We start from the raw sequence: 23948 nt of genomic DNA, 5'->3' as shown, positions 1-23948 counted from the left end.
ACACAACGATTATATTGGCCATAACGATTGTATTGAAAACAATTATTATATTGAACACAACTATTATATTGAACACAACGATTATATTGGCCACAACGATTGTATTGAAAACAACTATTATATTGAACACAACGATTATATTGGCCACAACGATTGTATTGAAAACAACGATTATATTGAACACAACGATTATATTGGACACAACGATTATATTGGAGACAACGATTGTAATGATACTCCTATTATATTGAACACAACGATTATATTGAACACAACAATTATATTGGCCGCAACGATTGTATGGAAAAGAACTATTATATTGAACACAACGATCGTATATAATACAACGATTGTATATGATACAACGATTATGTTGGAGTGGTACGAAAAACAAAAACACGGCACTGGCTCCATACAAGGCCTGTCCCGGGGCTTGCACGGATACGGGCCCGCTGCCGGGAGGCCCTACGGAGCCTAGCTAGGTATCCTGCGCGTACCCCAAGTCCTGGCCCTTGAACTCCTCCACCACGGCCTTCAACCCGTCGGCCAAATGGCCCATGTTTCTGTTGACCGGCCTGAACTCGTCTAGCCATTGGCCCACCCCATGCTGGAGCACGCCACGTGCTCGGGCCTTGCCGTGGGCGCGGTGGCCATACGAGCCGTGGAGAGTCAAGCGCACGGCTTTGCTGGAGTACGCGGCCCGGTGCAAGATGTTGTTGTTGTAGAACACGATGTCCCCGGGGCGCAAGTCCACGGTGATTTGCCCGCTGATGGGTTTCTTCCTACTGTCGTCCGTGGTCTTGTCCCTCTCCTCTGCCGTGCGGAGCCTCTTGTGGGAGCCGGGCACCACGATAAGACACTTGTCGTCCGTCAACGCGAGGTTGAACTGGGTGCCCGCATAGGGGTCAGCGAGCAACTGCTCGGCCTCCTCCTGCGGCGACACCTCGGGCTTGATGGAGTCGCGGTGCCAGTCCAACTCGAAGTCCGTGAGCGGATTGATGAGCATGTTGAAAAGCTCGAGGGCCAACCCACGGTTGTCCGTCTGCAAGATGTCGCCCGCCACGTCGAGCAACTTCGTGTCCGAGTATAGTTCCTGGAACGGCACGGACATGTCGCCGAGCTGCGGGTGCATGAGCCCCCCAACCCCCCAGATGTCGGGGCTGTAGTTCTCGGGCCAAGGAGGGAACTGCTTGCCGCGCGTGCGCACGTCTTTCCACTTCCCGGCCCTGGCGTGGTCCACGATTCTTTGCGCGGCGGCCCTGTACTTGCCGATTTCGTCTTGGCTGAGAAAACCGCGGATCACCGTGAAGCCCACCTCTGCGATCTGGTCATGGTGGAAATGGGAGACAGCCATGGGGAACAAAATTTTGGTTCGACCGGTTGGATGGTGGCTATTTTGTTTTTAAGTTTGTGTTCTTGTTTTTTTGTTTTGTTTTGTTTTTTTTTCGTTTTTGGATAGGGAGCCTTTTTCAATGACTCTCTTGCTTTCCAACAGGCACTTTATTCTTGGGGTTTTTTTTTTGTTGCATTGGATGTTCACTCCATTCAAGACGTATTTATTCCTTCCCGTCCTCGTGGTTACGGTCCACGGGGCCGTGCGAATGCGTTATCTTTCCGGTGGCCTGGCGCCTCTCCGCATTCCGAGCCGCTCGTGACGTTGCATTTTGCTCGCGCCGGGGAAAAATGCAACCCGGAGCCCCATGCAACCACATACGAGCGCAGCAGGAACCAAACGCAGCAGGCTCGGAAATACAACCTGGGGAGCAGGTGGCAGTCGTACTAGTCGGACGAGTCGGCATGTTGCGGCTGCTTTGCCCCGCGTCGACGGGGTCCGTCTTTGGTGGCTTATGTGTCTGGGGATCTCCAGCAGATATTCATAGAAGCAGCTCATATCAGATCTTCATATAAGCAGCTATTCATGGAAGCAGCTATTCATGGAAGCAGCTATTCATATAACCAGCTATTCATATAACCAGCTATTCATATAACCAGCTCATAGAAGCAGCTCATAGAAGCAGCTCATAGAAGCAGCTATTCTTGTAAAAAGTTACCCATACCAGCAGCCACCTATAAAACGCAGGAATGTTGCCAAGGACCCTTTTGGATCTGCATAGGCTCCCCGGCGCCGTGCCATATAAAGAGGGTCCAGGCGCCAGATCAACTTGAAAACCGCGCGCTATTCTCGCTCTCACTATAGCCTCACTCGCACTCCATCAAACATCGGATCATGTCGCTTCGCTGGGGAATACTTGGCGCAGGCAATATCTCGGGCCAGTTTGTGCACGATTTGGTCGCGAGCAACAAAAATGGAGACAACGCCCACGTGATCATCAGCGTGGGCTCTTCCGACACGGGCAGGGGCGAGTCGTTCTTACAGAAGCACGGCGTGGCGCCCGAAAGCAACCAGGGCGTGGCGCCGGTTGCACAGATATACACTGACTTTTTCTGTAACCCGCAAATAGACATTGTTTACATCGGCACCCCCCACACGTGCCACAAGGACCAGGTAATGCGGGCCTTGCGCCACGGGAAACACGTGCTTTGTGAAAAGCCGTTCACCGTCACGGGGGCGGATGCACGCGAGGTGTGGGCCGAGGCTGAGAAGAGCGGCTTGTTTGTCATGGAGGCTGTCTGGACGCGTTTCTTTCCGCTAGTCGGCCATGCAAGGAGGCTTCTCCATGAGCAGAAGGTGTTGGGCGATGTGCATCGGATGACGGCCGATTTCTCCATGGCCGCTGATGTCGCCAGCCTCCCCAAGACTTCCAGGGCACGTGACATCGGTCTTGCTGCTGGAGCCACGCTAGACGTTGGCATCTATCCCTTGACATACATGCGGGCGCTATTGGCCGGGTCCAGCAGCGCCGGATTCGAGGTCAAATCGTTCCTCACGCTTGATCCTGAGGACCGCGTTGACCACGTGGCCACGTACATTGTCAAGTTTGACGATGGCAAGCAGGCAGTGCTCACGAGCAGCAACCATGTCGATGGGCCGTCGCCTTTTCTCAGGGTGGAAGGAACGCACGGCACGTTGGAGATGTATGCGCACAACCCGGCGCAGCCCCAGAAAATCCGTGTTGTTTACAGAGACGGCAGGGACGATCTTGAACTCAGGGATGACACCGTCACGTCCGGCTACAACGGGTTTATTCACGAGGCGAACGCTGTGGCGGCGGCGATCAAGGCAGGCCAGAAGGAATGTGCGGTGATGCCTTGGAGCGAGACCCAGCTCATGATGGACACGATGGACCAGATCCGGTGGGAAAACAAGCTTTACTACAAGGAGGACAACCGGTGACCCAGACATGGAAGTGGAATCTGTCAATGTGTTTCTCTTACACGTTGCGCATGGCTCTTGGAGAGGTCAACATCGCAGGGAACATGCAGTGAGAACTAATTAGGTAGATGCTTCGTACAACACCACACGGACAGAATCCAAGAAAGAAACAATTGCCCCAACACAACCGCCCACAGACAATCTGGCAGGAGAAACTAATGCCCTGGAGACGACTATACCAAGAGGGAATTGGAGGGCACCGGGCAGGTGCAATCGGCGGGTCACGTGCCCCGCCAAAATTTTCCATGGCGCACGGTCGCAGAGTAAAAGCCAAGGCCCGTTTCTCGCCTCCATCTCCTCCAGCCCCACAGTAAAATACATGAAGATGGCCACGTTCCTCTCCAAATTCACCAAGCTTCCCCTCAGAGACGTCTCGAAAGCCGTGGACTCGGCTTTTCCCGAATTGTCCGCGGAGGGAAAGGCGCTTGAGGCCCAGTTCCACACTCTTTCCAGTAGATTGGACGAGCCCGAGACCTTGGAGATCTTGAACAACGACTTGAGAAGCAAGACGTTTGTGGCCGGAAACGCGCCCGCCAAGGTGGATGTGCAGCTCTTCTCCAAGGTTTTGCCTGTCGCTCAGCAGTGGAAATCCGCCGAGGAATACGCCAAGTTCAGACACATCTTGAGATGGGCGGACTTGGTGCAGAACACCTTGGTCGAGGTGCCTGAGGCCGAGAAATTGAAGGTAGACGTCGACGCCACTGTGGCCAGAGAAGTCAAGGAGAAGAAAAAGCCCGCCGACAAGGCTGCCGGTGCCGAGAAAACGGGTGCCAAGGCAGCTGCTCCAGAAGCCGCCAAGGAAAAGGCTCCGCAGGACAAGAAAGTCGGAAAGGGCCAGGCCATTTCCGAGGCCGACAAGAAGGCCAGCGCTGAGGCTGCCAAGGCCAAGAAGGAGGCCAAGGCAAAGGCCAAGGCCGAGCAGCAGGCCAAGCAGCAGGCCGCCGCCGTGCCTCCTAACCCAGGCATGATTGACTTGCGTGTGGGCTTCATCCAAAAGGCCGTGAAGCACCCGGACGCAGACTCCTTGTACATGTCGACGATCGACATGGGCGATGCCGAGGGTCCCCGGACTGTGTGCTCTGGGTTGGTGAAGTACATTCCCTTGGAGGACATGCAGGAGAGATACGTGGTGTGTGTGGCCAACTTGAAGCCTGTGTCCATGAGAGGCGTCAAGTCGTGCGCCATGGTGTTGTGTGCGTCCACCGAGGACACCGTGGAGTTTGTCAACCCACCTGCCGGGTCCAAGCCCGGCGACAAGCTTTTCTTCGAGGGCTACAACGCGGAGCCTGAGAAGCAGTTGAACCCTAAGAAAAAGGTATGGGAGGCTGTGCAGCCTGGGTTCTCCACCACCGAAACTTTCGATGTTACTTACACCGTTGAGGGCAAGGAGCCAGCGAGATTGGTCAACGCCCAGGGCGAGCCATGTAGGAACTCCACGCTCGTGAAGGCCGACGTGAAGTAAGCTTCCGCGGATTCCGGGCCGAAGACACTGCTGTGTGCTGGCTGAGGGGGGGGCGCTGATCGAAAAGATAGTTGTAATGAGAACAAGTTATAGTGAATGTGACAGAACAGAAATATGTGAGAAGGGAGCAGTGGCACATGGAGAACCCAGGCAGAGCTGGTGCGGGCTCAGTCTTTGCCGTGTGCAAGGACACTGCTTCCCGGATAGCAGACACCTAATTAACGCAGGTGGGCTTCGTGGGTTCCTTTCCTAGATGTATCTTGACGTCAAGTTGCGATGTTTGGCAGGTTTTCTAGACATCTTCACAGCCACGTGAAGACCCTCTACGATTTGTTTGGTGACGGTTTAAGTGTTACGAGTGACAACTCAAGAAGCGCCCTTTGACCTTGCAGGCGGCCAGCAATCCTCATATGCTACTGGCTACATATTCGCCCTGAAGCAGAGGTTCGTTACAGACGCACATGTGTAGAAAGAGTGCAAAACTTTACGTATCATATTACATTAGCTTGCTAGGGATGATTGCAACGCGTTTCTTCTGAACCCGCTACCTGCCGAATTATACATGCTGAGACCAGCCGCACCGAAATTAGCGAGCAGCAAAAAAAGGTGACGTGAGCTGCGCAATCAGTACCCAATCATCACCTGCTCTTTTGTCAGAAGACCCCACAACAAAACTCCCAAGACCCTGAGCGGCACTTTGGCTAAATATACAGCTTTCGTACACAATCAATGAAGCTTCTCGACAAGACAATTGCACTAGAGAAAGACAAAAGTGGTCTGCTCTCACTAGTGCCGCAAGATAAAGAAGATCTCTGGCAACTCTACAACCTCATCCAAAAAGGCGATGTGGTGGAACTCCTGTCGATTCGGAACGTCAAGAAGACCGAGGGCGGAAAGGCCGAGCGCGTTCACGTGCGCTTGAAACTAGCTGTGGAGTCCGTAGACTATGCTCCCAGTGACGAGGCCATGAGGATCAGAGGCAAGACGACGGAACAGAGCGAGTATGTTCCAAACCAAAGCTACCACACCGCCGAGGTGCAGCTCAACAAGTCACTCAAAATCAACAAGCCAGAGTGGGATGACATTAGCTACGGCATTGTTTTGGAGGCCTCCTCCGTGGAAAAAAAGGCCGAGGTGGGCGCTGTAGTATTGCAAGAGGGCGTGGCGCATCTATGCTTGGTCACTGATAAAATGACCGTGCTTCGAAACAAGATCGAAAAGGCGATCCCCCGGAAAAGCCGCGGCGATGCCGGAGGCAGTGCCCATGACAAGGCCATGGCCAAGTTCCTCGACATGGTGCAACTGACGCTCAGTAGAAACTTTGATATCGAGAAATTGAAGGTCATCATCTTGGCCTCGCCTGGTTTCACGGCGCAGGCTCTCTATAAAGCGCTTTTGGATACGGCCATCAAGGAAGACAACAAGACAATTCTCAAAAACAAGTCCAAGTTCTTGGTCGTGCACTCGTCAACGGGGTATCTTCAAGGTTTGGAAGAGGTACTCAAGGACCCAAGCGTGCAGAAGAACCTCAACAACACAAAATTTGCCAAGGAGGCCGCGGTTTTCGAAGAGTTCCAGAAGGTTCTTAACGAGGACGATGGCCGTGCATGGTACGGGCCAAAAGAAGTCGTGCGGGCTGTAGAATCGGGTGCCGTCAAGAGTCTTTTGCTCACAGATGCCCTCTTTCGCAGCGATGATATCGCCGTAAGAAAGCACTACATTTCTCTCAGCGAAGACGTGAAAAACCAGGGTGGTGATGTGTACGTGCTCTCCACTCTCCACGATTGCGGCGTGCAACTCGATCAGTTAACAGGTGCGGCTGTGTTGCTCAAGTACCCCGTTGATTTGGAGAGCGATGACGATGATGAAGATGAAGATGACGATGACGAATAGAGACGGGTTGATGAACCATATATACTGTTAATAGATAATGAGGGTGTTCGCTCCCAGACCTATTTTTCTCGTTCTTGTATCTCAATATTTATCGCTCACCATGAGGTGTATGGACCCGATGAAGGCCATGTCATATTACCCCATGTACTCCGAATGAGCATACATAGTGCTTCTGTTATTTGGCGTGAGTCAGGTTATGCCAGAGTCTTTGTAAGCACGAGATATGTGCCCCAAGTATAGCATCTGTCGACCTGGATCACATGATAAATAAGGTGAGAGTAATCACCTGCGTCGCCTTTCCTGTTCCCTATATGCGGCTCGTGAAGGCTCTAAATTTTTATATTACTGGTGCCGGCCCCAAATTTCGTATACCAGACATTGCCGCCCCGGCCGTATATCAAGGCGTCCTGGGCCATACCATAGCAGAGCGCCAAAAGCGAGCCCTTTTTGACAAAACTCCATTTCTGCACTCGCGTCATGTGATTGGCAGATCCGAAAATATAGGAGGACACTGTGCCTACAGCTGTTGTGTTGAGAAAATCAGTGGTGCCACGCACATAGTCAAGGCCCGCCTCTAGACCCAAAAACGCAGATGCACCAGCGGAGTATTTAATGGCTAACGTGGCCGCCTGCCTGAATCCGGCTAAAAGCATGATGTAGTTTTTCTTTTTGTGATAAAAGTACCAACCGCCAACGGTTTTTGGGAGCCGGTGGGCATTTTCCGTGAGATACCGGAGAGATGATAATTTCACTCCATTGAAAAAGCCCTGTGCACTGCCTGCCATCGCCGCAATGGCTCCCACAGTCTGCAAGCGCTCTTGTGGATATAAATGAAGCCTCTGGTTAGGTTTCAGGTCTTCCATAATTGATGGTTACGTCTTTTCGTTTGTTGGGGGCTGGATTGAAAAGTCGAATAAGAGCCGGCATTTAGAAACTGGTTGAAGTCTACTGCCAGGACAGTGAGGTACGAAAAAAAGCGAGCATCATGCATAGGTCAATAGTTGGCAAGACGTCTCGGTACTCTGAAATAATAATAAAAGGCAACGAAAGAACTGATTTTTTTTGGTATTTTGGTTTTTTGGAGCCCTGTTCAACGATCGCCGTAGTAACATGTAGCGCTCTAGTTTGCAATTCATCAGGGACATTCAGATAGTCTACGTGCCCAGGGTCCGAATATCGTCCCGAGCAGTCTACAAAAATCTCAAGTGCTCAGAGAAACTAATTTACTCATTTAGAAGGGTATAAACTCGGCAAATAGTAATAGCAACACATTCATGGATTGTGCTCGGCGGAGTGAAACTGTGTTGTGCCATAGAACTCCGTCTGCGGCACTCGGAAGCGCCACAAATCCGGATATTTCTTCATTTACTGGTCCAAAATAGATTTGACAAACTCAACATAGTCCACGTTTCCATCGGCCGTGACGTTCACACCTTTCAACAATTCGTCCACTTCCAGGTCATTCAACTTCTCGCCAATCGACGTCAAAATGTACCGCAATTCACCCACGCCGATGTACCCCGTGTGGTCCTTGTCAAAGACTTGAAAGCCCTTGATGTAATCTTCAGGGAGTCCCAAAGGCTTGAATCCGTCGGGCCTGTTGATGATGTTTTGGTATGTTTCAAAGTCGAAGTCGCTCAGTTTTACAGATTCTTGCAACTCGGCAATTTCTGCCAATGTTGGGTTCTGGCCTACTGCCCGGAGCAAGTCGCCCAAGTGCTCAATAGGGATTTTCCCAGTGCCTTTCTTGTCGAAAAGCGCAAACGCGTCTTTGTAAGTCTTGGTGTTGGACTAAAAAATGGTGTGAGTATGTGGGCCGAGTATTGGGTTGACTATCCTAAAAGATATAGTCGGATGGAGGCATATGTGAGCGCATGTAATTCAATGCGCTCCTTTTCTTTGTGTTTCTTGACATACCATTTCTGAGGTGCGATACTAAGTTGTACTGAACTTAAGTTGACGTTGCTTCAAGACAAAACGAGATCAGTCAATATTTATGTATGCGTTAAGCACGTGACCCAGTCGCGCGGTAGTGTTGATGTGTTTTTCGCAGTCGTGGCTCAAAATATATTTCAACAACCTACTATTAGTTGGATTTCTATGAACAGTCCGCAATCTTAGCTTTCGCATGAAATTCAGAATTGTGATAATGAGAATAATTTTTTCAATATTCGGGGCTCTTGCCGTCCATTTGAGCTTGAGAAAGATATATCTGCATCGTTTTATTTGCGATACGAATTTCATGTAACGGGAAGTAGATCAGAGCGTTGTAGATCAGAAAGTCTTTTAAGCGCTTCAAAGAATAAGATTTCTGATCACATCAAATTCTGCGATGGCTATTTTGCAAATTCATGCATGTACACTGAACTGAGTGTTCACAACACGTGCACCAATCAAACAGAATGGTTGCTTCATGGAAAATTGACACAAGTTTTCATTCGGTTGTCACCATACAATTGTTCAAATGCATCCTTCATGTATATCATCCCCGGTCTCTTGTAAAGGATAAAAGTCTCTCGAAACATTCTACCCTGCTATCAGCAAGATCTAGCAACGCAAATATTAGACACTCAATGGTTTGCACAATATTCAACTTCACATCATCTCTAACAATTGAGTATGCTATTCAATCTGAGTAGAATCAACGGACATTTGCTCCACACCAAGAATTTTTTTCCTGAAATCGAGGGTGAAACATACAATTTATATAGAGTTTAATAACCGAAGGCACTCCATTCGTACACCGATCCTAATTATTTTTTCCATGTGTTCAGGGTCAATTACAAGGGAACAATGACATAGCTCTGGGAGCAAAATACACAATCCATAGTTTCGAAAACTTCTCGGTGCAATCACTTTCGAGCATCCGTACATTCCAGAACCTCAAGGTCGCGCCTATAGGCACAACATCATCTAGTGCACATACGACACTACGTCAAGAGGATTGTATAAAAACACCATTGCTTAAGTTTTGCAAGAAATACCCTGGCTTCTCCGAAGCTATGACCACTAATCTGCATGCAAAGCGTCGGAAAATAAATCCGTTTGTCCAACAGAATAATCTGTATTCTAAATCTAGTGGTCTAGCGCAGGAATCCAATGAAGACGCGTATTCAAAATTCAAACCTGGAAATCTTATTTCCCTCCGGATATGGAACTTCACCACGTATTCATATGGCGAGTTTCACTTGTCTCCGTCCCTTAATATGATTATTGGGCCCAATGGAACTGGCAAATCGACGTTTGTAGCAGCCGTGTGTTTGGGATTGGGCGGAAAAGTCGACTTGATCAAGCGGAAGTCCACGGACATGATGATCAAGTCGGGTGAAAAAGAAGCCACCATAGAAATTGCGATAAAAAACTTTCCAGGGGAACGAGTCATTGTCATCGAGCGCAAAATCATTTTGAAACAGATTAAGTCTCTTTGGAAAATCAACGGCACGCTGGTGGATATTGTGCGTGTTCGTGAAATCGTGAACAAATTCAATGTCCAACTTGACAATCTTTGTCACTTCCTACCACAAGAAAGGGTCGTGGAGTTTGCGTCGCTTTCTCCAGAGAAACTTTTGCTAGAGACCGAGAGAACTGTTGGAGATACCACGCTTTTGAAAAAACACAAACAATTGATTGAGCTCGATGAAAGATGGGTTGACCTTACAAAAGACGTACTGGTTTCAGAGGAAAAGCTTGAGATGCTAAGAGGGGACGTCGAAAAATTTGAAGTTGAAGCGCAGAAATACCAGGAGTTCGAGGAAAAGAACAATCAAATTAATTGCCACAAAAAGCTACTTCCGTATGCAAAACTCCAGGACATGAAGGATAAGTTGCAAAATTTACGAATTGAGCGTGAAGCTGCCAAAAAAGCCCTTCAAGATTTTGCTGGTAAAGTCAAGCCTTTGGCCACGTTGATGTCTACTGTGAACGAACAGCTTGCCCATGCGACAGAAAATCACAACAAGATCAATACAAAACTTAAGGAAATTAAAGCTGAGTTCGATCTACAGGCAAGAAAAGCAGAAAATATGGCGCTGAATTTCTCGGCTTCCCAGAACGATATCGAGTCTCTCAAATCACGCACAGAATTGCAGAAAAAAGAGCTTGAGAAAAGCGTTCACGAAAAAGAAGATATCTGCCGAAAACTTCAGTCGATGGAACCTTTAGACCTTTCGCAGTTGCAAGAATTTACTGTAAAACGCCAAACAAAACACGAAGAAAAGTCCCTGATAGTGGAGGAACTCGATACCGTGCATTTGTCATTGAGCCGCTTAAAACGAGAAGCACACTCCAGCGAGCTGATCTACAGAGATGATCGTAAGAAATTGGAGAGCAATGACCGATTGGAAATTCTCAAACAGAGAAGCTCGCGCTATCGTCGAGAACTTATGGACAACGCCTACGAGGCTCATTCTCTATTAAGAAAAGAGAAAACCCCAGATCTCAAGTATTTTGAAGCTCCAGTGGTGTGCTGCAAAGTCACAGATAGAAGGTATGCTAAATATTTTGAGAAAGTTATTGATAATAACTCGCTCTTTGCATTTTTCTTCGACCACGAGATGAATTATCAAAAGGCTTCGAAACTTCTACCAAGAAATCTCAATGTTCCCATGAGGGTTGTTTCCGGATCGCTTCCGCAGCAGCCAATGTCTCTGTCTGAGCTCAAAAGGCTAGGTTTCGACGGTTACTTATCTGAGTTTTTTACGGGGCCAGATGCCGTGCTCAAAGGTTTGAACCAAAGGTCTTTTTTGCATTGTATTCCAGTCTCACTTAATCCAATAGGGCCTGATGTGATGGAAACTCTTTTGAAGCCTGCAAAAAACGGAAAAACGCTTTTCCGCAGATTCATCGTAGGTGATGATTTGTTTGTTATCAATCAGTCGAAGTATGGGTCTAGACAAATCTTCTATCTGACAGAGGTTATTGCAAACGCACAAATAATGGGGGAAGAGGGCTTATCTGAAGATGTTAGGCGTGAAATTCAGGAGAGACTCGTCCGTCAGAGAGATGAACTAAAAGACATGCAAGAAAAAATCATGTCCTTAGAAACAGAAAAGTCCAAGTTTCAGGACCAAATTCTGAAAGTCGACGAAGAAATGAGTCAACTTGATCTGGAAGTCAGATCACTACGAAAGAAACAAGAGGCAAAGCTGAGATTAGAGGCAAATATATCTCATTTAGAAGGGCGTATTCGCCACCTAACCACTAGCACAACTCAAGACCATAGCGAGCAAATAAGGACAAAGGAAGCAAAATTGTTGGAACTCTATGTCAATTATTCAGCTGCCACAGAGAAGGTTGTGAATATTAATAAGGAGATGGTTTCCCAGACTATCAATTTCAAACGAGCTGAGCTTGTGAAGCAACAACTCGAAAACAAGGAATTGAATTTGACATCCTTGTTGAAGGAAGTGGAACAGAGACAAGTTGATCTCAGGGAGATCTACCGAAGCGCAAAGGCTAAATGTGATGAATATAAAAAAGGTGAAGCTGCAGAGGAAGTTCGACGCCAAGTCCTAACTCCTGAGGAGCGTGAGATTGTAAAAAACCTCGTGCAGAAATACATGGATGAAGATAACCTAAATGAGCAATTTGTTGTGCGAAAAATTGAGCAACTCGAAGACGACTTGACCGTTTTAGCGGATGTGGACCGTGGCTCACTTGATCTATTAAAACTGAAGAGGGCAGACCTTGATGCTGCTGAGAAACGATTACCAGAACTAGCTGCGCAAAGAGACCGCATAAAGAATCAGGTAGACGAAATATCTGTCCCATGGGAGAAAGAACTATCAAGCATAGTGGACAAAATATCCCGGGCCTTTCAAAAGAGGTTTGTTACCGTTGCAAGCGATGGGCAAGTTGAATTGAAAAAGCTGGAGCGCTTTAGAGACTGGAAATTGGAGATACTTGTCAAATTCCGTGAAAACGCTGAGCTTAAAGTCCTTGATAATCAGTCACAATCAGGAGGTGAAAGAGCAGTCTCAACCATTTTCTTCATCATGTCTCTTCAAGGTCTCACCAGTGCACCTATTCGTATTGTTGACGAAATCAACCAAGGCATGGACCCAAAAAACGAGAAGATGGCACACAAATATTTAGTTGATACTGCTTGTAAGAATGGGCAGTCCCAATATTTCTTGGTGACTCCCAAACTTCTTACAGGCTTATACTACCATCCAGACATGACCGTCCACTGCATTTTCACCGGCCAATACTTGAAGAAGAATGACCCCAAGAAGCCAGGAAAGTTCTTGAACTTTCAGAAAATCAGTGCTGCCACGGCATAGCTGAATAAAAATTCTCTTGGTTATATGATTGAGAGACTACTATTATATTTACATGTTTACACAACTAAATCGCTTATTAGGTTCACTGGTCAGATTTGCCGATGTCCAGAAGATACTTGATGGCTGATTCCAAGCGGTGCAAGTAGGTTTCATAGCCAATTGCTGTCAGGACATCAGCAATATTAACACCTGGGACCATTCCAGTCAATGCAAATCGAAGACTCTGCATAATCAACAGAGTTGGGTATTCGGGGCAAGCCTCTTCGATTTTTTCAATAGAGATGATTGCTTGCAGCTCCTTTGAAAGCTCTGTGATTGCCCGCAATATTGTGATTGTTTCACTGAGTTTCTTAGGCGGCTTCGCCTGGGAAAAGTCCACGTCTTTAAAGAAATATGGATGGACGTCAAGAAGATCCGATAATTTCTCAAGGTGTCCCATAGCAATGAAGATGCATTTCTCGAAATAGTCTTTATTGAATTGGCCGCTCGTTCTTTCCAGGAATGCTTGGTATTCCGTTTCTATAAGCAAGGGCGATTTTTGCGGATCACGGAGATTCTGGGCGAGATGCTGCTTGTTGAAGAAAAGCAACTTGTTCTCTGAAACTTTCACGTTGCCTTTGGTCATGTTATCCAATCTAAATTTCTGACTCATCTCTTTCAACGACATGACTTCTGTGACCTTCTTTCCCATCTCAGGTCTTGGTGGAGACCACCCGAAAAGCGCAACGAAGTTCACCAAGGCTTCTGGGAGAATACCTTTTTTTTCGAAACTTGACACACTCACATCACCGTGACGCTTTGAAAGCTTTTTGTCCTCGAGACTTGTCAAGAGCGGAATGTGCACGAACTTGGGCACGGACCAGCCAAACGCATGGTATAGCGCGACGTGTTTCGGCGTCAGCGTGAGCCACTCTTCGCCCCTGATCACGTGCGTGATTCCCATGAGGTGATCGTCTACCACGTTGGCAAAATGATAGGTGGGCAAGCCGTCCAGCTTCATGATCACGAAATCATCGTATCGGCGATCTGCATGGTTATACTGAGGCTGGAGGTCAAGTATTCCGTGGCGCAAGTCCTCTATTTTGTCATAGACTTCCGGAGCGCGGAACCTGATGACGTACTCCTGCCCGTCGTTATGGCCAGCAGTACTTTCTTCACCGTTGTGGAGACATTTCCGGTCGTAAGTGACCGTAGTTGGTGGCTTGAGTTTCTGTGCAGTCTCCCGGAGACTGAGCAACCGGTCTTTGGAGCAAAAACACTTGTACGCCAGGTTCTTCGCGAGTAAAACGTCCACGTACTTTTGGTATATGTGCCCTCTTTCTGACTGGCGGTATGGGCCGTGGGGACCGCCGATTTCGGGCGATTCGTCTGGATCGAGCCCTGCCCATTTGAGCGAGTCGTAGATATTCTGCTCGGCGCCCGCAACAAGCCGTTTCTGGTCCGTGTCCTCCAATCTCAAGATGAACGAGCCCTTTGTTTGTTTAGCTAGGAGGTAATTGTATAGAGCCGTGCGCAATGAACCTAAGTGTAGGAGACCCGTGGGCGAAGGTGCAAATCTGGTTCTTGCAGGCGAATCTGGGTGCACGGATTCCTTCCTTAGGGAAAGCAGCGGAAATGCCGTGGCTGCAGATTTGAGGGCGGATCTGGCACCCGATGTTGTTTTGGTGTCGGGCCCTGGGGTTCCGGGACGTAATTTCAGCAGGACAAGCGGGTTGCCCTTGATGCTGGGTGTTGGCCTGAGACTCGCAAGGAGCCGTAGCGAGAAGCGCATAGTAACACAGATTCCGTGGCGAAAATATGACCCAGCTCGTGATTGCCGGTGACTCGATTCTAAAGTGTTTTCCTGCTTCCTGTTCCTGGCAACTGGAGAAAAGTAAGATAGTTAGTCTGGCCTGCCTGAGACGAGTGCCTCAAAGTAGTTAGGTTGGGCCCCAGACTATGAGCGAGCCCAAGGCTCCATGCACACCTCTTCAATTGCCGCAAAATTTTCGACGAGCCAGAAGCCTCGATCTTCACGACAGTCCACCCAACGTCACACAACCAAGCTTCCGCCCCTCCATATTTCGCCTTGTAACCTTCGCCTCTATATCTGTATGTCTCAATACAACAGAAAACAACAGGCAGCACTGCCTGGTAACATATCGGTGTCGCAGCAGCAGCAGGCCCAGCAGGCCCAGCAGGCCCAGCAGAGCCAACAGAGCCAGATCAACACGCATAAAAGACACATCCAGCAGTTTTACCTCCACAAACTGTTTGACTTGCTGTCAGATGCTGAATTTCTTCCTTTGATTCCTTCCGATCCGGTGGCCACGGCAATCCAGGTCCAGGAAACAATGAACAGTACAATGGCCATGGCGCCCGGCTACATGAACCATGCGATGCAAAGACCAGATCAGATGGCTTTCTATGGGCAAGCGGTACTGAAGGCTAGGCGGCACAGTGGGCAGTTTTTGCACCAGCATCTCTTTGGTGGGAAAAGAAACGACTACGCCCAGTACAAGCAGGGCCCCTAGGTGACCAGCACGAGACATGCCTAGGTGGTGAGTCATGTGTTTCTCTACGGAAGGCAGCTAGTGCTAGCAGATTTTGTACGATATATTTATGGAAACAGGAACGGTTTTTGGAGAAGGCAGGCCCATTGATGGTATATAGGGACCAGCCACCACGACAGCGCCGGCGTGCTGGAGGCCCGAGCTTATAGAAAATAATACAGCATGTAATTTTTTGCCTAACTTTACATCCTGTGACTTGAAGAGGAATATGACTTTGTTGCTCTTTTGTTATTAGTCTGTATCTTCTATGCTCGGCCAAAGCAGACGCGGTTTAACGGCTATGTCACAAGAATCTCCCGGTAGCACACATACTTCAAGTTTGTTCTGACTTTTCGCAATATATCACTGAAAATTAAATGAAGCCTAGATATGTGACTTTTGTAGTAAGACTTGAGTCCAGCCATCGCGGGAACTTGGTGCCCCTGAAATACAAATCATGTTCCGCAATCTCTATCGCCATACATGGCCTCTATCTTTCCCGAAATTCTGTTGTTATAGCCGATCTAGGTTGTAAAAGATACAAAGAGAAATCTTAGATACAAAAACAAATCCTAAATTACACGACATCGTTTACTCACCGACTAGAATAATAACAGTGGGTGACACGGGTCATTCAAAGTATCTGCCCACGTAGACAATCAAGCTCAGACGGGGAAGAGACTTCTGATTAGATCTTATTCTTCTTTTTTTTTCTTTGCACTATTAACTCAAGAGAGAGTTTTAATGAGTGTCGTATTCCAGTACAGAGATCTTCTGAGCCGTGCTTTCTCTCAACAATCAACTAGCTCTATATCCATTATTTTATACATTTTATGCGCATGACTTCCTAACATCAAATCAAACCACCTTTTTGAGCGGCTAATATAACATTCTCTGTAGAATTAATGTGGAAGTACTTTCAAAAATCCAACTCAATATTGAAAAGACGGAGCGTAGGTATGGCCCTGAAGCAGGCGCACTAACCTACAAGCACAATGAAAGACAACAGAGATGGAGGGTCAAGCAAACACTATGATTCAAGGACATTAGGACACTAAAATCTCAGTTTCCTAGAACTTGTATTTTATAGATTATTGCATTCTTCGTGACCTGGTTTGTATCTTTTTCTGTAGAATTCTATCGCGGGTATATCTCCTACACGCTTTAACCAAAGCGTCATGCGCGCACTATATAAACCAGTAGTACCCCCACGTCCCCAGAGCTACCAGTCGAACCATCAACAGCCGTACTACTTGATACGCAAAAACTGTGCTCACAAGAAAAGCCTAGGTGTATTACATTCTCCTTATCGCAACTAAAACTTTTGATTAAACACTCACACATGTCTAAAAAAGACGATGGCACTTTCAGCAGCTGGCAGGAGCGCAATGATGGAGGGGCGCAAGATCATGTCGGGGGTTCCAAAACTGACGCATTGTCTCCCTTCGACGATGAAATTGATACATTTTTTGGCAATATCAATGATCTCACAGACCGGTTTTCAAGAATGACAAAAAAAATTGTAGGCCACACATATGACCAGCACCAGATTCTTCCTTGGTTGTTTGAGTCACGTGATGAGGACGAAGACCAGGCACATGGGGTAGACTACTACTTCAATCGCCCATACCAAAGCCGCAGTACAGACATAGAGCCTCCTGTATTCTCTAGGTCGCCTCTTAATCTTTTCAATTTGTTTAGTGAACCCAGTGGCGTGACCCCGTACGGTATGTTTGCGTATCAGGGACCCACACCTAAAGAGTTCAATACATGTATGAAGAAAGAAGGGGTGTCATTATGGGATGCCGACGGATATTGGAGGTGCTTGTTTCCCAATAGCAAAATACCAGCTAATTTCTTGGAATACAGAAAGAAACAATTGGCGGATGAAATCGTAACTAAAGAAGACTTTGAGGAGCAGGCTCTTTTAGCTCCCCCCAACAAAGACGGGGCGATCAACTTGGGACCTAAAGGTGTCTTTTTCAGGCAGTTCAATGATCTCTTGAACTGGAAAAACACCAAATATGAAAACGAGAAGAAAATATTGGACCAACAGCAGCAAGAAATGAGACAGAATTATCAGTATAACTATAGCAGTTTTACCAAAGGATCGGACATCAATAACGAGGGTGAAAAGACTTTAGTGGGGACCTCCTCAAAAAGCACCACAAATACAGAATCTTCTGGTGAAATAGTCTCGAAAGAGACAAAGACGGAGTATTTCAGTGATGGTACGTCGGTCACGAACAGCATTGTGAGACGAAAACCTCAGGGTGCTAGCACATGGGCTTCCGTGGAAGAAAAGAGCGAACATGGGAATGCAAAGCCGGGTTGGTTCTGGAACTCCAAATAATGTTACATAGGGACTAAAGCCACGGTCCGTTGGAGAAGCGTGGCAATTTTGTTTCTGTTTTTGTATTTACTTTTTCTCCCACTTTCCGTATATTCTGAATAAAATTACAATCATAATAAAGCTTGATTGTCTTTTTATTAGTTCTTTGAGAACTTGAAAAAGAGAATGCTGTTGTCCTGTTATACTGGCCAATCTAGCAAAGAATGGATTGTATTTATTATATTGACTTCCTTCATAAGTAGACTGCCAATGGAAAATGATTGTAATGAGTCCCAGGGGAACAGTTCGGGTGATACTTGAAGACGAAAATAAGTTTTGATGTAATACTTTTTTGTAGTTCAGGAAATATCACTTTACGAAAATATTACCTCCGCTAGACGTTTATTGCAATTAAACAAAAGTGAATTTTAGAATTCATGCTGAAAATTCGAAAAGGTCACGAACAAGAGAAAACCCAAGATCGGCGTCTAGATTTGAGTATCCTGGACTCTAAAAAGAGTTCATGTAATCTGAATAATACAATCTACGTCGGAATATTCTGAATCGTTTGAAATCACTAAAAATGAGCGGGCTCATAGCTGTGGGGTGTTCGCACCACGGACTACCGGGGGTGGTTCCAGCCACATGTTGTTACACCCAACCGGTATCATGGAAAGAAAATAACACAATATTTCATTTTATCAATAAACCAAGCTGTAGAAGTTTTGCAGCAAAATCATGCCAGTCAGCACCAATACACATTTTTGTTTCATTGTACGTGAGTACACATATTGTCTCAGGCCGCCTGAGATACGGGCGTGCACACAGAGTGGGTCTTTATCAGACTGAATCTCGAACTAGCGTTGACTTCCATCAGCAACAATTGAATCATGAACCCGCTCAACAAAATCATCTTTCTCCTGGCATTTCTCGCCTTTGGGTTTCTCCTAATTTTGCTCTCATGTGCCTTATACAATAATTGGCTCCCGCTTTGGGTCATTGCCATTTTTCTCGTGGCGCCGTTGCCGAACATTGTACTGTCTGCGATCGAAAGTAACAGAGATGATTTTCTTACTTTTAGCAACGACCACGGAAATGCACCAACGGCGTTGGAAGAATTTTCCAAGTTCTTCACGGGACTTCTTCTTGTGAGCGGGATCTCGTTACCCTTAACATTCTACCACACCAACTTGATCGGATTAGGCTCGTTGGTCATGAGTGTTTTGGGTGGCCTCATAGTGTACAGTGACATCAGCGTGTTCATCTGGTTTTTCAGCGAGAGTGAAGAGGCAAATGAGGATTTCAATTTCTAACCTACTGAGTGTTTCTCATACTTTCTTTTATTACAGTCCACTCTGCATGCCTATATAGGCCAAGAACCGGGTGCCGCATCAAGCTGGCTATGTTTCTGGAAATACTGTTGCTGTCAACTTCGTACCCTTCTTCTATCGATAGCCGCTCAGTTCAATACAACCAATAACAATATCAATATCACAGTCAACACCACAATGGTAACTAAGCTGCCGTTCTCTTTTGCCTTTCGCCTGAACTTGACAATTCCATTTGTTGCCCGTCGTATACGCGTATGCGACCCATCAACGCCTTCCTCTAAATCGTTGAGTAAAATCAAGTGCTCATCAAGCTCCTCGTTGATATGGGCCCCCATTCTATGCTGTGTGCGGATACTTTGATGGAGGACGTCCAAATTCTGGTCTTGCTCTAACATTTGCTGCTGATGCTGTGCAAACATCTCCTGATTTGATGTGTCTACAGACAGAAGCGTGTTCCTATCTGCGTCGACACTGTCCTCGCTTTCGGGATCGCCTGTCGAATCTTTGTAAGGTTTGAAGTTTCCCGAAGTACCCATAAGTTGGTTGCGCATCTGCGTAGTCTCATCTACTTCCTCCTCAGAATCGTAGTCCTTGAATCGCACGCTCTTTTTGGTACTCTGCTCGTCGTTACGTAGAGGCTCAAATAAATACTCCTCAATGTTGATGTACACATCGTCTTGTAGTGGTGCAGCCGCTTCTGAATAAGCCTTTGCCACCTTGAGAAGCTCAGCAGATAAATCCTTGGAAATACCGGATGAAAGATCCTCTTGTGCATAATCAAGGCCCGCCTTGATCTTCGCCAATAGGTTGATTACATCCAAGTTGTCTAGATTTGAAGGCGTGAGGTGCAAAACGCTCACAAGTCTTTCTCTTTCATCAAGGAGGTCACCGAGTTGCTCTATATAGATATTAACTTTTTGAAGCTGAGTCTTGATGGATTTTGTGGAAACGCTCATAGTGCCCGTGTAGTTGAACAAGCACAATGATCGTGGCAACTAATATGCGATATCGGGTCACGTGAGTGGGGAAAGAAAAGGTTGTGCCATAACCTGTTTTTTCAACAGCTTGGGGCCATTTTGTACTAGTTATCAAAGTTAGAGAAACACTTATAACATAATGAGGCTGGAGGCTTTGAAATGTTTTTTTTTTTGGACCGGTGTGTTTCAATTTGATGGCGCATATACCCGATCCAGTCTGGTCGTGCTAGAATGAAGCGATAAAGTGATCCCAAAACCGTCATTTCACTTTTTAGGTAGTCCCTCTTTCCATCTATTCGAGTCTCACACTGGGGTTTCTTCATGGTATATTTGCTTGCTTTTTTTGCTGGAATTAACTGCGCTCGACACTCCACTCTCGAGGGTATAGCGTGGATGCAAATGTTGTTTATTGAGTGTGTTAATTGCACCGGCTTCGCTCCTCTGATTGAAAAAATGCACTACGCTGCGTAAAGTAATAAAATGATTGTCAAGAGTTGTGTTTGATAATCAGGGCTTTTACCAGCGAACCCCACATGACCCTTGCATGTTCGCTTTTTGGTCACAAGGCCTCCAATACTATTCGCTAATTTTGCATTGCAGGTGAATAAGAGATACATTGGAGCCAAGAGGACCAGGTGATATGTTGACAGAAGTACAAGAGTGAATTGTGGGAAAAACAGTCTTGAGGCCAATCTGGAACAGGTCCTTTACGAGTGCTGATCCGTGAACCATGGCTCCTCCTACAAAATATTACTAGAAGACGGAAGTGTTACAGGACATCACAACTTCAGCAGTTGCCCTGACAAACAAGCCTGGTGAGGTTTCTTTTGGCCACCGGCAGCAGCAAGAGGAGTGAGTAATCGTACAGCTTCAAGAGAGGAATCAAAAGAGCCCCCACAAAATAAAAATGACACCGAAGAATTTGAAAGAAACTCAAAGGAAGGGCGTGTAAAGATTCAGTGAAAGCTTCACGACTCATCTTTCTCGCGAAGGAACTGAGCAAAGGATTCACTAGCAGAAGTAAATAACCTCATGTCCCCAATCAATAGTTAAAATGCGCACGTTGTGCGACTTCAACAGGCTACATTTATACGTGGCACTGCTAATTTACGCGAGTGAAGATCTGTTCCTTTAGACAAGACATGCGAACAGGATCCGAGCCGAAAGACAGGACAGAGCCCAACGGCCTACCCCTTGGAAGGCAACCAAATTTGGGTTGTTCACGGCCATATTAGTATAATCTTTTTTTACGTATGGGATCTCGAATCGCCGCTTCCTGATTTGCCAGATCTGGCAGCCTGTGGCGCCGCGGCACCGTATCCAGAGCTTATCACCGGGGTCCGCCGGAAAAGCCGCGGTCCCCGCGTGGCCTGCTAGCAATTATATAACACGAAAGACCACCTCACCACACTCGCCCACCACATAGTTTTCCCACCCCAAGCTGGAAACCACACCAAAAGCCACAGTTTGAAACACACCCGGAACACATCCATAACACACAATGACTGCGCCAAGCCCCGTGAAGACCATCTGCGTATTTTGCGGCCTGTCGTTCGGGAAAGATAAGGTGTTTGCTGAAAGCGCCTCCAAGTTGGGCGAGCTTTTGGCTGCCAAAAACTGGGGCCTTGTGTACGGAGGCGGATCCACTGGACTCATGGGCGCCGTTGCACGTGGCTGTGCCACCAACGGAGGATATGTCCATGGCATAATCCCCGAGGCCTTGATATCCAGGGAACGGACCACCGAGGACGCATTGAACAAGAAGTTAATGGAGGGCATTGACAACCACGACGGGTCGACGCCCATTCCGGACTCTGCTGAGTACGGAAAGACCACTTTGGTCAATGACATGCACACCAGGAAAAGATTGATGGGCGAGGAAGCGCACGCATTCGTGGCGTTGCCCGGCGGATACGGGACTATGGAGGAGTTGTTGGAGGTGGTCACGTGGCACCAGCTCAACATCCACGGCAAGCCCATTGTGGTGTACAACATCGACGGGTTTTTCGACAACTTTTTGAAGTTCATTGCCGACTCCGTTGCCGCGGAGTTCGTCAGCAAGAAGAACTGGGAAATCATCAATGTTGCCACCACGGCCGACGAGGTGTTGCAGATCATCGAGAACTACGAGACGCCCGAGGGCAGATTCAACTTGAAGTGGGAGACGACCTAGCGGGTGACGCGGAAAACATGCGACACGAAAATAAGAACCGGCGGCCTGGAAGGGCGGCCGCCCAATGGGGGTCGAGGTTCGGGCGCCGAATCCTGAATTCCAAGGGAGACAGCTCTCAAAAGTACACCGGGGTGCGCACACATGTGACACAGGACAAGCGAGCCGAGACCAGGCCTGGCGATGGGAGGCGGAGGATCGGAGAATGAGATTGTTCAAAAGAGTATACTAATGCAGAAAGTTTACGCACGCGCGACCCGATCAAGGTCAGTGGAGTCGGAGTAGTGTTCTCGTCGGTGATCTCGTGAGTTTTCTAGCGTGTTGTCCAAGTGTTGTCGAAATGTGTTGTCGATAAGTGTTCTCGTGTGTTCTCGTGACTGCTGTCGATAAGTGAACTCGTAAGTGTTCGATAAGTGAACTCGCAAGTTTCTGTAAGAGAACTCGCAAGTGTTCTATAAGTAAACTCTCAAGTGTTCGATAAGTGAATTCTTTAGTGTTCTATAAGTGTTCGTCTATTAAGTATGTCAGCGTATGGTACATGAAACGGCCCGCCGCAATCAGTGGGCCTTGTGCTCGTCCTCGTGGTCGTCGGACACGTGGAACAAGTCCTCAAACTCATCGTCCGGGATCTCGATTTCCGAAAGGTAGCCGGAGCCGACGTCGTACATCATGCCCCAGACCTCGATGTCGCCCTTCTTCAACGCCATCAGTGCACTGGGGTGTCTCTTCAAGGCAAGCACGGACGCGATGACGTTGAGCTCGGCCAACTTCTTGGCACGGGCCGGCGGGTCGTCCTTCAAGCTGTTCAAAAGCTCGACGTTGGCCGCGCGGATGTGCCTGATGGGGTTCAACCAGAGGTCGAGCACACCGCCAATGCGCTTGTTGGAGAGCGAGGCCCACACGCCGCCGCAGTCGGTGTGGCCGCAGATGATGATCTTGCGCACCTTCAACACGTCCACGGCAAACTGGATCACGCCCTGCGACGAGATGTCGTTGGCGTTGATGATGTTGGCGATGTTGCGGTGGGTGAAGATCTCGCCGGGCAACGTGGCGAGGCACGCCTCGCCGGCGCGCGAGTCCAGGCAGCCGATCCAGAGCGTGTGTGGCGACTGGCCCTTGCCGTTCAACTCGAAGATCTGGTTGGAGTGGTTGTGGTGGATGGAGTCCACGAAGTACTTGTTGTTGGCCAAGAAGTCCTGCACGGACGACTCCTTGGACAAGGTGAAGGGGAAGTTGTCGTGGGCCGCGGCCGGCTTGGCGGGCAGCCGCCCGGGCTGGGCGGCCTTGGCGGCAGCCACGTCACGAGGGATGTCGGTCTCGTGATCGTGCTGCAACTGGTAGTGCATGATGTTTTCTCTGCCCATGGTTAGCGAGGAGAGGGCGAAGTGGCGGCGCGGCGGGGCGGATATGTGCGCAAACGGCGGGGCGGGGGTTTTCTGGGGCCTGGCGGTGGCGGGCGGGCGGCGGCCTTGGTCAGGGAGCGTGCGCTTGGCGGATACCGAGCACGAAGACAGGGTGGAGAGACGGGATTTCTGGGCCCGCAGGGAGAACGTGGCAAGGGAGCGCGCTGGGGAGAAAGGAGGAGTCGAGAGCAAGATGCGGCCGGGCAGCGGGGGCAGCGGGAGGCGAGCAGAGAG

The 23948-nt window shown here is 48.1% G+C and overlaps 14 protein-coding genes across 14 annotated transcripts; 8 read left to right on the top strand and 6 right to left on the bottom strand.

Moving 5' to 3' along the window:
* Positions 1 to 285: 285 nt before the first annotated feature.
* On the bottom strand, positions 286 to 1443 carry METBIDRAFT_29827 (uncharacterized protein). Its single transcript, XM_018855488.1, has one exon. The coding sequence runs from the start codon at positions 1352 to 1354 to the stop codon at positions 479 to 481; it is 876 nt and encodes a 291-aa protein (XP_018713805.1). The 5' UTR covers positions 1355 to 1443; the 3' UTR covers positions 286 to 478.
* Positions 1444 to 2227: 784 nt separating this feature from the next.
* On the top strand, positions 2228 to 3295 carry METBIDRAFT_9598 (uncharacterized protein; the record flags this gene model as incomplete). The annotated part of the gene is made up of 1 exon (XM_018859414.1): positions 2228 to 3295. The coding sequence occupies one exon, from the start codon at positions 2228 to 2230 to the stop codon at positions 3293 to 3295; it is 1068 nt and encodes a 355-aa protein (XP_018713804.1).
* A 179-nt stretch (positions 3296 to 3474) lies between these two features.
* Positions 3475 to 5161, top strand: ARC1 (Arc1p). The gene has a single exon (XM_018853760.1). It carries the CDS (start codon positions 3654 to 3656, stop codon positions 4794 to 4796), a length of 1143 nt encoding a protein of 380 aa, XP_018713803.1. The 5' UTR covers positions 3475 to 3653; the 3' UTR covers positions 4797 to 5161.
* A 364-nt stretch (positions 5162 to 5525) lies between these two features.
* METBIDRAFT_38160 (ribosome dissociation factor) lies at positions 5526 to 6689 on the top strand (the record flags this gene model as incomplete). The annotated part of the gene is made up of 1 exon (XM_018856964.1): positions 5526 to 6689. One exon carries the CDS (start codon positions 5526 to 5528, stop codon positions 6687 to 6689), a length of 1164 nt encoding a protein of 387 aa, XP_018713802.1.
* Positions 6690 to 6854: 165 nt separating this feature from the next.
* Positions 6855 to 7922, bottom strand: METBIDRAFT_104071 (uncharacterized protein). The gene has a single exon (XM_018853762.1). The coding sequence runs from the start codon at positions 7550 to 7552 to the stop codon at positions 7019 to 7021; it is 534 nt and encodes a 177-aa protein (XP_018713801.1). The 5' UTR covers positions 7553 to 7922; the 3' UTR covers positions 6855 to 7018.
* Positions 7923 to 8054: 132 nt separating this feature from the next.
* Positions 8055 to 8609, bottom strand: MLC1 (Mlc1p; the record flags this gene model as incomplete). Its single annotated transcript, XM_018859413.1, has 2 exons — positions 8055 to 8480; positions 8607 to 8609. 2 exons carry the CDS (start codon positions 8607 to 8609, stop codon positions 8055 to 8057), a joined length of 429 nt encoding a protein of 142 aa, XP_018713800.1.
* A 1082-nt stretch (positions 8610 to 9691) lies between these two features.
* Positions 9692 to 12970, top strand: SMC5 (DNA repair ATPase; the record flags this gene model as incomplete). Its single annotated transcript, XM_018858516.1, has 2 exons — positions 9692 to 9732; positions 9769 to 12970. 2 exons carry the CDS (start codon positions 9692 to 9694, stop codon positions 12968 to 12970), a joined length of 3243 nt encoding a protein of 1080 aa, XP_018713799.1.
* Positions 12971 to 14890, bottom strand: METBIDRAFT_29822 (glutamate--tRNA ligase). The gene has a single exon (XM_018855487.1). The coding sequence runs from the start codon at positions 14739 to 14741 to the stop codon at positions 13053 to 13055; it is 1689 nt and encodes a 562-aa protein (XP_018713798.1). The 5' UTR covers positions 14742 to 14890; the 3' UTR covers positions 12971 to 13052.
* Positions 14836 to 15681, top strand: METBIDRAFT_104031 (uncharacterized protein). Its single transcript, XM_018853758.1, has one exon. It carries the CDS (start codon positions 14929 to 14931, stop codon positions 15481 to 15483), a length of 555 nt encoding a protein of 184 aa, XP_018713797.1. The 5' UTR covers positions 14836 to 14928; the 3' UTR covers positions 15484 to 15681.
* Positions 15682 to 16712: 1031 nt separating this feature from the next.
* METBIDRAFT_80774 (uncharacterized protein) lies at positions 16713 to 17854 on the top strand (the record flags this gene model as incomplete). Its single annotated transcript, XM_018859205.1, has 1 exon — positions 16713 to 17854. Exon 1 carries the CDS (start codon positions 16844 to 16846, stop codon positions 17852 to 17854), a length of 1011 nt encoding a protein of 336 aa, XP_018713796.1. The 5' UTR covers positions 16713 to 16843.
* Positions 17855 to 18723: 869 nt separating this feature from the next.
* On the top strand, positions 18724 to 19146 carry METBIDRAFT_76350 (uncharacterized protein; the record flags this gene model as incomplete). Its single annotated transcript, XM_018858515.1, has 1 exon — positions 18724 to 19146. One exon carries the CDS (start codon positions 18724 to 18726, stop codon positions 19144 to 19146), a length of 423 nt encoding a protein of 140 aa, XP_018713795.1.
* Positions 19147 to 19292: 146 nt separating this feature from the next.
* Positions 19293 to 20120, bottom strand: SYN8 (syntaxin; the record flags this gene model as incomplete). The annotated part of the gene is made up of 1 exon (XM_018857023.1): positions 19293 to 20120. One exon carries the CDS (start codon positions 20118 to 20120, stop codon positions 19293 to 19295), a length of 828 nt encoding a protein of 275 aa, XP_018713794.1.
* A 1522-nt stretch (positions 20121 to 21642) lies between these two features.
* METBIDRAFT_76348 (uncharacterized protein) lies at positions 21643 to 22314 on the top strand (the record flags this gene model as incomplete). Its single annotated transcript, XM_018858514.1, has 1 exon — positions 21643 to 22314. One exon carries the CDS (start codon positions 21643 to 21645, stop codon positions 22312 to 22314), a length of 672 nt encoding a protein of 223 aa, XP_018713793.1.
* Positions 22315 to 22868: 554 nt separating this feature from the next.
* NCE103 (carbonate dehydratase) lies at positions 22869 to 23675 on the bottom strand (the record flags this gene model as incomplete). The annotated part of the gene is made up of 1 exon (XM_018857021.1): positions 22869 to 23675. The coding sequence occupies one exon, from the start codon at positions 23673 to 23675 to the stop codon at positions 22869 to 22871; it is 807 nt and encodes a 268-aa protein (XP_018713792.1).
* Between the last annotated feature and the right edge of the window lie 273 nt (positions 23676 to 23948).

Source organism: Metschnikowia bicuspidata, assembly GCF_001664035.1.
Source record: "Metschnikowia bicuspidata var. bicuspidata NRRL YB-4993 chromosome Unknown METBIscaffold_1, whole genome shotgun sequence".
Taxonomy (NCBI): domain Eukaryota; kingdom Fungi; phylum Ascomycota; class Pichiomycetes; order Serinales; family Metschnikowiaceae; genus Metschnikowia; species Metschnikowia bicuspidata.
This window is presented reverse-complemented; position numbering and strand designations above follow the sequence as displayed.